Here is a 12,079-nt window from a genome sequence, read left to right as displayed (position 1 = left end):
ACACTGTACTGGTGCAAAGACTTTTGCCATTTCTTTGTAAACACCTGCAGGGGGCATCATCTGTCTGTTTTATAATATGAAAGCTCTCCACTCCAGTCTAGCTTGTTTAAAAAAATGTTTTATTATTATTTCAGTTTCAACTTTTGTTTTCTTTATTTTACACGTTTGGTCTCGTTTATTCCACCAGACCAAAATTCATCCTTAAATCAATTATGTATTTATTGTCTGAAACCACATCATATGGTATGCTGCACTGCAGATGTGATGTTTATGTTGATGTAATGACATTGGCCTCAAGGGGGTGGTACAAAATCACACCAGAAATATAGCACACATGAGCTTGTCAGGGTTCCCACAGCAGATGCAACAAGATAAATAGTGTTAATTATGTCTTTCTATCTAGTCAGCGCATTTAGCTGTAGCCACATGAGCCTGCCTTCTTCACTCATTCTCTCTCTGAGACGAGACCGAACATTTTAATCACAAGATTCTCTTTTAAATGAAAATCTCAACTGCAAGACAGATTTTTTATTTTCACATTATTATAATACATACAATCCTGAAAACTATATGTGATTTGTGGAGGCGTGTTTATTGCCAAACTTAAATATGAAATAGCTTACTCTTTTCACCATTTATCAACATTTGAAAAAAATCTGTTTTACATTTGCAAGTATGAGGAAATTCTCTTACTCTCTCAGACTTGTTTTTTTCCCCCTGTTATTATGAATTAAATACCATAAGTCATATTGTGTGTAAAAGTTCTTAGTCATCCAGGACACAAGATATGTAGTTCTGTTAATCTAAATATGTCATATATTCAAAAGGTACTAGAGGAACCTCTAGATATAAAATCATACCTTTACCTAAAGATATTATTCTAATTGTAGACAGGTTGGTATAATCAATCCCTGGGTTAGATGCTGTATAAGAATATTTATTTTACTAATTCAGTGTCTTGTGACTTTAATAGCTTTTTTTATTACTGTGACATCAATTTGCAGCCACAAGATGTAAGAAATGCATCACTATTTAATTTGTTTTTCCATTTCAGTTTAGTGTTCAAGCTTTCCAAGAGTGGGTCTGCAATCTCTCTTGCCTTTTTTTATATGTCAGGAATTCTCTGTTGCTTTTAACTTACAATTGCTTGACAATTACTGTAAAAACAATTGCAGTAAATCTAGTACAACTAACTGGTTGACCAGCAGGTCCTGGAATACTGTTGGTTCTTATAGACACTCACAGAGGATTACAGTGAGGATTACAGCAGGATTATACAACCATGTCTGCTAAAAACTGTTGACAGACACACTGCAACTTTTTATGCTCTTTCTATTTACTATTTACACTAAATACCTTTCTCCACCACTGGCATTATGTAAATGTTATGAGGAGAGCCTGAATTTCAAATCTTGTCTTCCGAAAGGCAATATGACCTTCGCAGAGGAAAAGTGATCACTCTTCAGTTGCTCCACTTGAGGGCAGGACAGTGGATGTCATACAGATTAAAGCCCTTTACAGGTCATTTAAACATAAAACTAAACTGACTTGGCCTGCATGGACAACCACACTGATCATCATGATTGATTAATCAAATGTTTTGAGTTAAATGAACACATCAGTACATTTCTTTTCATGAATGCAATTTTATTATCTACTTCATAAATATTTTTTTTTCCTTTTTCATAAAATACATGCAAACAATAACACTGGTGGACCAGTAAAACATGATACATGAAAATACCCTACGTGTGATTACACATCACAGCAGAAAGTGTTAGTTTGACTTGAGAATTTAGGTGTTTTTGAGCCATCAAATGCTGTACAGTGATCCACAGCTCATTCACACTCACTCACTCACTCAAATACTCTTGCACACACACAGACACACAGATGCACACAGCATATGCATTTCTTTATATATAAATATTAACAGGTGAGTTCCTCCGTGTTTTCGGTCCAAAGTCCATTTAGCAAATCCAAAAATCCATTTGGCAAAAGTTCCATTCTTATATTTTCTCTAGATCTTTTTTTTTTTAAGATCTGGAAGCAAATACAGAAAATGTCCACAGAAATGAAGATGTTATCGTGATTAGGCGACAGAGGAGACTTCTGTCTTGCTGGCAGAAACTGAGGTCTCATCATCCACCATGCCACCCATTCCAACAGTGCTCAGCATGCAGTTACGGAACTAAAAAAGAGAGCAAAGATAGCAAATTCAGAAATAAGTGCATGGTTCAGGATTGTAAAAATAAAAGGCAAATACTAGAAACAAAAAAACATGTTGTACTGACCTGTTTGTTAAAGAGCACATAGATAACAGGATTATAAAGTGCCGAGCTCTTTGCAAAGAAGGCGGGAAGAGCTGCTGTCATGGCAGTGAAGGCAGCTCCTTTGTTCAGGAAGATCCAACCAGCGAAAGAGGCATATGGTACCCATGCTACCAGGAAGCCAAAGACCATCAAGACACACATACGTGTCACTTCCCTCTCAGCCTTCTGGGTGGATTCTGACTCCTGCTGCTGGGCTGCAGCCTAAAGAGTTTGATAAAGTAAAAGATATAATCAGCATCAGTTCATCCAATAAATTCTACCATGTGCAGTGGTGGCGATTAGTTAGTTTATCCTGTTATTAATGATACACAGGGCAAAGAACAACTAAAACTTCACTTACAGCTTTGACAGTGAGCACAAGGCTTCCGTAAGTGAAGAAAATGATGAAGACGGGAACGAAGAAGTGGACGACAAACATGTAGATGACGTATGATTCATTGTTAAAGCCTGCAGCCAGAGTGTAGTAGTCGGGTCCGCAGGAGCACTGCATGCCCTCAGGAAGGTACCTGTGTGAGGTTAAAGAAGGTTAATTCTTCATTTTTCAGTGTTTATTTAAATCAGCCATTTACCCTCTGCATCATTATGTGAGAAAATCAGAATGGTGTGTTTGAGTGGTGATATACTGTTAATCTTCCCTGACCAGTTTAAAACAGAAATTCATATGGCCTAAAATGTGGGATTTAAAAGAATGGGTGAATTACCTGGACCAGCCAAAAAGAGGGGGGGCAGCACATGCAAAAGCCATGATCCAGGTGAAAATAACTCCAGCAGCAGCATGAGTTCCACTGAACTTGAAGCTTCCCATGGGTTTGCAGACGACGATGTATCTCTCAACAGCCAGGACGACCAGTGACCAGAGAGCGACTTCACCTGCACAGAGAAAGGTAAGAGAAGATATTAGTTCATAATGTGCAATGGGTTTTTCCACACACATTTAAGAGACACACTGAAGAGAGAACTTCCTTCTTTCTTACCTCCAAGTGTAGCCATGAATCCCTCAATAGCACAGAAAGTGGGGCCAAGAATGAAGTAGCCGTTAAGAGCAGATGTGATGGTGATGGTGAATCCGAAGGCGCACATGATCAGCCCAGCCACAGCCAGGTTGACCAGGATGTAGTTGAGAGGTTGACGAAGCTTCTTGTTCTGAGCTGTTACGAACAATGTCAGACCATTGATGGGAGTTCCAGTGCAGATCAGGAAGAACATGTAGAAAGCTAGAAGCTTGTAGACCCATGGATCTACCATATAATACTGTGGGTATTCAAAAGGACTTCTAACAATCCCAGTCCTGTTGGACATGGGGATGTAGAAGTTCCTGCCTTCTGTGCCATTGGGCACAATTCCTCCTTCCCACGCCATCTTCAGTTGCCTACTTTGCTGGAGCTTCAATCAATGGACGGTGCCGATAGTGTGAGAGGTAAACTAGTAGTGGTGTAAGCTAACCCCATGTAGGCATCTTATGATGTCGTGGGTGCTGTTTTATACCATCCCGAGATAATCCTTAAATTGGCAAAATTAGATTACTAGGGGATTGTGAGGAAGCGGACAGCTCAAGTCTGATTGATAATTGACTTTAAGGAAGTGAGGTTTAGTGACCTTCGTCACATGTTTATCTGTTTCTTTATAATAAAAAGGATTATTCATCTATATGTTATATGTTTGGAAAGAAATAAGTAATAATGAAAATAATAAAACATAATAATACAACAAAGTGTTGCATTATAATATATACCCCTTTCTTGTGAGACTTTGTCTCTGTCTATGGGGTGTTTAAATTCTCATAGTGATAGAAACAAATTATTTTGTTAGAAAATATTTTGGAAGAAATAATTTGTCTTTTTAAATTGTTTAAATTATTTATTCAGCGTTGCAGGAAAGAATGAGTGAAGTTTTATTTATTAAATGAATGATGACTGATTAAATACAGGCGCACTATATCAATGTGCATGCAGAGGGTGCAATAGATGTATTAGTGTACATCCAGCACTTTGCTCAGCTGGCACACACCCTACTGAGGAGCGTCTCGCTGCGTTTTATCAGCTTTTTAACAGCTTGTCAAACGGAGTGTCTGCTGCTCGACGGCTCATTTTATTCTGCAGCCATCACTTTCAAATAAAGTCTGCAGGGACTCCACGGCAAATGCTTGGCAATCGGGGTAGGGTATGTCCAATTGCATCTAATGATCCAATGTTAATTAATTAATTAACTGGAGAGACTTGCCTCTTGCCTGTCCGTGTCTCACTTGTTACACTTAGAATATCGTAGCTCCTGAGGTGCCCGTTTAGAAAGAGCCATGAGTCATTTCTGCTGAAATGCAGACTGTAATGATGATGCATGAGTTGGTGACAATGTTAGGGACCATGCTGTGTTCATCGAAGGGCGGTTCCTCCCAGGCTGTGACTGCCTCCATCCGCCGCTATCATCCAACCTCCCGCCGTGGATCGCCTCGTCGGTGGTTCCCAACAGGTGCCGGGCGAAATCACTGGCAAGTAGGTGACATTTGGCAACTTTATTTTTCAGTGTAGTGTAGTGATGTCTTGCCTTTGTTTTGAAGTACCGTTTTCTGCCGCAGAGGGGCGAGCAGCTCGACAAAAACGCATACAAAGTAGTCAGAGGTTCACCGTCCCCTGTAGCTGAGACTAAGAGGAATATCTATGTTTAGTGGTGGATAGTAACCAAGTACATTTACTCATGTACTGCAGGTTAATCTACAATTTTGAGGTGAAAGGTTTATAGAACACAAACAGATTGTTAGAGATTAAACCAGTGGTCTCCAGCTGTTCTAAAACTAGCTCCACGTTGAGCAGCAACAACAATAAAATGCTGCTCAGGAATACCAATCTTATAATGCAATATAATGTCAGTAACAGGGGACATTTTAGAGCAGAGTTCTTTTTTTTCCTTTTCATACTTAAAGTAAGCTTACATTAAGCTCAAACATATATACTTTTTTTAAAGTAGTAAGAGTATTATCACAAATATTCAGATCTGTTTAATTATTTTATTATATGTCGTTCAGGGGTATAGTAAATTAGTATTAACAGCTAAATGTACTTTAAATATCAGGATCAGAATGACTTTTATTGGCCAGGTACACATTCAAGGAATTTGACTCTTGTTTTATGTTGTGTTAAATATGAAAATAAAAGCACTCATAATGGCCATTTTCAGGGTATTACACTGTTAAAGCAACATTATGCAAATGTTTTACTTAAAAATAACATCTCAAAATCATGTCGATGCTACACTGACTTGTAATAGGGACAATGGTGCCTCTGTCAATGGCACTCTAAAACCGTACGCAATATTTGTTTTCCTAGGTTGAGGAAGGAATGACCCGCCCAACTCTGCCTTACCCAGATATTCTTACCGTAACCCAGCAGTTAGCAGTTAGCAGTTTACCTTGTTTGTGGTGTGTGTGAGACTTAGTGCCATAAAGGATTACACACTTCCTACCTCTAGTGCGAGAGCAGGCCTACAGGGTGCAATATTTATTTCCTAGGATGGCGAAGGAATGACCCATCCTGCTCTGCCCTCAGATTTGCTAGTACTTGTTGCCTTCATTGGTTGGGTTGGTTAGGTTTATCAGTCCCTCAAAGAAGTTGCACTGTTTGGATTGCAACGTGTAAGGCAAATTGTAACCAATCCCGTTAATTTTGTGCGTCCTTGCACTTTTGTCCAATCAACAAAACTTTTCTGCTAATTTGACGAGTGAGAAGACAACACCTGCACCTGAAGCTTCTCAGTGTGTGTACAACCATATAAATAGGTTCAAAAGATAAGCATGTTTATCCATATGCCTAGCAGGCTTTCTGTTATTTGCAGTATATTTAAGTTGTTTTATGTCATTCATATGAAACGGCTAATAGCTGGCTTTTAGTCCCTGTTAGAAACTATGGATTAGTGACGGGAATCCCAGCTTTCTTTAGTGAGCCAGATCATTGATCATGGCTTAGCTCAGCAATAAGAGTCAGCTCTTTTGGCTCCCAAACCGCTACTATTGTTCACTTAAAGGAGTAACACGTCACTATTATGGATCGCTCAATCCGTGCTATTTTGAGGTATTAATATGACCGTATCATGACAGTTATGATGATGGTGAATCCAAAGCTCATCATCTGTCCAACTACAGCTGAGATGAGCAGGAGAGATGAGGTTGCTAGAGCTCCGTGAACCAGTAAACAATGGATGGCAATTGATAGGTTTTCCACTTAAGAACAGGATAAACAGTGTTATGACCCGGCTCGATTTGGAGAGCAGTAACATACAATTGGAATTGGAGAAGAGATGGAATGAGACAATTGACAGGTTCAAGTTCTAATCAGGTGTTTAATTAACTATGGAGAGTGTGCTTGCACAATGAAATATAACAAAAGAGAGGCTATACTGGTGCTGACAAATAACTAGTACACAAAATGAAAATGACTGACTCACACTAAAGAACAAAAAGAGATCAGCACCCATAAGCTTACAAACTAGTAAACAAAAAACAAACTAGCAGAAATCTACAAGATAAAATTGTGGGTGTCTGGCTTAAGAAAAATAGCAAATTAGATTAGCCTATAGCAGACATCTTCTTTCCTACCTGTGACAGTAAGGCTTTTCCTGCATCCCAGAAGGCCCCACTACAGGTGACAAACTGAGGTTAATCCAGTTAGGATAAGGACACCTACAGTTCCTCCATATGGAGACAGATACTGAAGGTTAAAGTGTTAGATTGCTAGTCCGGCCTGAATAAAACAAACAGACACACTAACATTCAACACAATGTATTTATCAATCAAGGAAAGAATGTGAGGAAAAACAGTATCTTGCCTGCCCACATTAAAGGAAACACTTTACTAGAATAGTAACAGAGGGGAAGATTGTCACACTGTCATCATTCATCACTCTGTTTGAATTACACCATTATCTCCTGTATCTAATGGATTCATATTTAAAGCAAACAGATCAGTACATACATCAATGTTCTCAAAGATAAGGCTAATAATATACTAATTATAAACTTTAAAAGACAGAACATATATCATGATTTCGGGGTTGTGTAAAAAGTGTTTACTGTAGATAATGTGTTAAAAGCTGTTGACTGAACTTAATTCCTATTCTTTAATCAGGATTAAGCAAATTCCTCCGGACCTAGAAAGTGGAGGATCTATCCTCTCTATCCGGTGCTAAGATTGATTACTGACCTGTTTGAGCTTTGGTACTACCTCACAGTCCTGTAATCCAATTTTAGCAATTTGACACCAGGGTTAGTGGTTAGGTGTAAAAGTCACACTGCACATCTCTGACTCTCGTGTCCATCAGCACTGGTTCTTTAGGCGAAGAAACTATACAGAACAACTTAAGATAGATAGATAGATAGATAGATAGATAGATAGATAGATAGATAGATAACTTTATTTATCCCGAGGGAAATTCAAGTATCCAGTAGCATACAAAACATATATTACATACATTAAACATACATTAAAGGCACACTATGCGATATTTTTACCTTAATATAACAGCTTCGAAGTCATTTCGATGGTAAACGAACTCGTAGTATAGCGAATCATCCCGATAGCAAAGCTGGAGAGGGACACCGCTGGCAGAACCAGCAATGCAAGTCCGAAAAGTGGCGCCCCGCCAAATCTCGCGAGAATCACAAACTGCTTTACGGCGCGACGTCACATACATCAGCAACATAAACTAGCAGGCTTTCACTCAGACGTTACCTGGTCAGTAGACATCTTCGGAGTCTATGTATGGCTGTTCGATGTCCGACGCTTCCATCCTTTAGAACATGTGTGTTTTCAGTGTGTTTTTTTGCTATTTTTAACTATTTTCTTACTTTCTTACTACTTTGTTCAAGTCGCCTAAATACTTTTTGGGCGTTTTTGAGCACTATTTATTTTTTGTTTGCACAGGTCTCCATGGCAACGGGGAGTCGCATTGTTTACACCCATGACCAGATGATCGCCCTGAGGCACCCGAGCATCCTGATTGGAGAGAGAGCCTCCATACCGGAGGAGCTGAGGAGGAGACAGCGAGGCTGCAGAGCGGGGGTTAAACGGAGGATGAAGAAGAGGAGGTTTAAACTCTACATCCCTGCAGTCATCATTGGAAACAAACGTGGCTACACAAGCAGATACCGGACTCCAACGTCACCATGCCGGGCTTCCAGACGGTTCAACCAACAGGGACACCACCGCGACCGGCAAGAAGAAAGGAGGGGGACTGGGCATGCTCATAAAAAACAGGTGGTGTAACCCTGGGCACGTCTGTGTGAAAGAGCGTGTCTGCAGCCTGGACATCGAGCTGTTGCCGTTGGACTACGTCCATGTTATCTGCCGTGGGAACTTTCCATTGTTATCGCCATCACTGTCTATATTCCTCTGTCTGGGAAAGCAGAAGCAGCGTGTGACTGCAGGACTACAAACGAAACACCCGGAGGCCTTCATCATCATCACAGGGTACTTCAACCAGGTTTCTCTCTCGTCCACACTCCCAACCTTCCACCAGTTTGTCACATGCACCACCAGAGACAATAAGACCTTGGACCTGCTGTATGCAAATGTTCCTGTTTTTTCTGTATTTATTTCACTCAAATGTTGCTGTGACAAGTGAATTTCCCCATTGTGGGATTAATAAAGCTATCTATCTATCTATCTATCTATCTATCTATCTATCTATCTATCTATCTATCTATCTATCTATGTATGTATGTACTGTATGTACACAGGGGGGAGGGGATCAGGCTGTGAGTGCAGAGACGCAGAGCCGTATATAGAGACGGCTCTGGTGAGTGGTATTTACAACAGTTAACGTTAAATACAAGTACTCCGCAGCGACTCTAGGGGTAGCTGTTTGACAAAACCGGAAAACTGCATAGTATGCCTTTAAAGTTAAATAAAAAATAAAATAACATTACACAGTAGCTACAGTAAACAGTGCAAACAGTAAACAGTGCAATGGAGTGGAGTGCAAATGGAGTGCAAATGGAGGTAGAAATTGTCCATTGTCTATTGTCTGTTGTCCTCCCTGCCTTGACTAGGAGCTCTTGTACAGTCTGATGGCCAGGGGGACGAAAGAGTTTTTGAGTCTGTTGGGGGGGCTGCACTGGGACAGCAGTCTGCCACTGAACACACTCCTCTGCCTGGTGAAGGTGTTGTGCAGAGGGTGGTGGGTGGTGGGTGTTGTCCAGTTTGGACAGCAGTTTGTCCAGGGTCATTCTTTCTGCCACTGTCACCAGAGAGTCCAGCTCTGTGCGCACTACTGACCCAGCTCTCCTCACCAGTCTGTCCAGTCTTCTTGCTGCTTCCTCCCCAGCAAACTACACCATAAAAGAGGACACTGGCCACCACAGACTGGCAAAACATCTGCAGCAGTTTTTTACAGATGTTGAAGGACCCCAGCCTTCTCAGGAAGTACAGCAGCTCTGCCCTTTCCTATGTAAAGTGTCCATATTTGCTGTCCAGTCCAGTTTGTCATCCATCTGCAGCCCCAGATATTTATATGACCTGACCACCTCCACATCGACCCGCTCGATGGACACGGGTTGGAGATGTGGTTTCTTCCAGTCCACCATCAACTCCTTGGTCTTGGAGGTGTTCAGCTGCAGATGGTTGGACCTGCACCACCTCACAGGCGTGGGATGGAGGAATTGTGCCCAATGGCACAGACGGCAAGAACTTCTACATCCCCATGTCCAACAGGACTGGGATTGTTAGAAGTCCTTTTGAATACCCGCAGTATTATATGGTAGATCCATGGATCTACAAGCTCCTAGCTTTCTACATGTTCTTCCTGATCTGCACTGGAACTCCCATCAATGGTCTGACATTGTTCGTAACAGCTCAGAACAAGAAGCTTCGTCAACCTCTCAACTACATCCTGGTCAACCTGGCTGTGGCTGGGCTGATCATGTGCGCCTTCGGATTCACCATCACCATCAGTTCTTCTCTTAATGGCTACTTCATTCTTGGCCCCACTTTCTGTGCTATTGAAGGATTCATGGCCACATTTGTAAGTAAGAAAGAAGGAAGTTCTCTCACACAAGTACCTTCCTGAGGGCATGCAGTGCTCCTGAGGACCCGACTACTACACTATAATAGGATAAACTAACTAACTAATCGCCACCACTGTACATGGTAGAATTTATTGGATGAACTTACGCTGATTATCTTTTATTTTATCAAACTCTTTAGGATGCAGCCCAGCAGCAGGAGTCAGAATCCACCCAGAAGGCCGAGAGGCAAGTGACACCATGTGTGTCTTGATGGTCTTTGGCTTCCTGATGCATGGGTACCATATGCCTCTTTCACCGGTTGGATCTTCTTGAACAAAGGAGCTTCCTTCACTGCCATGACAGCAGCTCTTCCCGCCTTCTTTGCAAAGAGCTCAGCACTTTATAATCCTGTTATCTATGTGCTCTTTAACAAACAGGTCAGTACAACATGTTTTCTTGTTTCTAGTATTTGCCTTTTCTTTATGTAATCCTGAACCATGCACTCGTTTCTGAATTTGCTATCTTTGCTCTCTTTTTCAGTTCCATAACTGCATGCTGAGCACTGTTGGAATGGGTGGCATGGTGGATGATGAGACCTCGGTGTCTGCCAGCAAGACAGAAGTGTCTTCTGTCTCTTAAATATAGAGACATTTCCCTATACCTGGACATTTTACTGTCTTCTGACCTGGAGTAATTCTCGATGTAGATTGAGGGAAGTTCAGGGACGTCTGAACCACTTGACCAGTGATGGACGCAGCTCTAGGAGCAAACTCATGTACTGCATTTTCTTTCTTTTTTTTTAAAGGATGTTGAAAAGTGTCAGTCATGACGATGTGAATTCATAATCATTGTAAATAATGGTAACATCTGTGAACAAATGTATGTGGATGCTCAGTTTGACTTTCCCCCGTTGTCAGAGGCAGAGTTTAAGATATTTGGCACCATTAAATCTACACAACATCATTAAAGAACATATGGTTTGAATTATTTTCCTTACATTAGTGGAAACACATTTTTATACTGTATTTTCAAAATGGGCAACTACAGACAAGGTAAAACTCTATTTTTGTCTTGCTGAGTTGGATAAGAGTGTTGAAAGTCTTGTTGGCCTTATGTACATTGGCATAGAAAAGTGAACATTAATAGTTTTATGTTGAATGCAGAAGAAAACAGGTAGAAGACAAAATTATCTTACATGGCGGTGGTGGGAATTGTCTTGAGAAACAGTTTTGATGTTGGTATTAATATAAAATAGGGACGGGATGTAACAGGATAGGGAGGGGACAATGTGATGAAAAATATAATACAGCAACAGACGTGACAGCATTTTTTTGCTGTGTTCCCCGGAGGACTGTGGACAGAAAGAGAGGTAGTCAATTTGCACCAAGACCCAAACTAAATTGTTGTTCCCCAATGTGATTCCTGCATTGAGCTTGTAATGATCTACAAGTGAGTGAATAAGAGTCCAAATTGAGCGGCAACTCTTTTTTAATAGAAAGTCCAATATACATTGAATTTATTTTGTGAATAAAATCCATAAGTATTTCCTTTTTTTTTAAATCCCAGGTTTAAACCCAACAAATGTATTAAGTTGTTTATCAGTGGGTTTTTATAACAGCTGTCCTGTAGCCTGTTATAGTTACAGGGTAAGACATCTAAAGGAAGAAAAAAGAAAAACTTAGGTGTTGTCATATGTATTTTGAACAAAAATGACAGGGGAGATAGCAAGGTGAAAAGAAAACCATGTTCAGCGGTG

General features: G+C 40.6%; 1 protein-coding gene and 1 pseudogene across 1 annotated transcript; one reads left to right on the top strand and one right to left on the bottom strand.

The window, feature by feature from the left end:
- Positions 1 to 1,626: 1,626 nt before the first annotated feature.
- Positions 1,627 to 3,782, bottom strand: LOC127371760 (green-sensitive opsin-like). Its single transcript, XM_051414813.1, has 5 exons — positions 3,308 to 3,782; positions 3,035 to 3,203; positions 2,674 to 2,839; positions 2,295 to 2,534; positions 1,627 to 2,191 (listed from the first exon to the last, which is right to left on the bottom strand). The coding sequence occupies exons 1-5, from the start codon at positions 3,690 to 3,692 to the stop codon at positions 2,093 to 2,095; spliced, it is 1,059 nt and encodes a 352-aa protein (XP_051270773.1). The 5' UTR covers positions 3,693 to 3,782; the 3' UTR covers positions 1,627 to 2,092.
- Positions 3,783 to 3,892: 110 nt separating this feature from the next.
- LOC127371768 (green-sensitive opsin-like) lies at positions 3,893 to 11,307 on the top strand (annotated as a pseudogene).
- Positions 11,308 to 12,079: the final 772 nt, after the last annotated feature.

The sequence above is a fragment of the Dicentrarchus labrax genome, unplaced genomic scaffold, assembly GCF_905237075.1.
Source record: "Dicentrarchus labrax unplaced genomic scaffold, dlabrax2021, whole genome shotgun sequence".
Lineage (NCBI taxonomy): Eukaryota > Metazoa > Chordata > Actinopteri > Moronidae > Dicentrarchus > Dicentrarchus labrax.
Note: the sequence above shows the minus strand (reverse complement) of the source record. Positions and strands in the feature narration are given on the sequence as shown.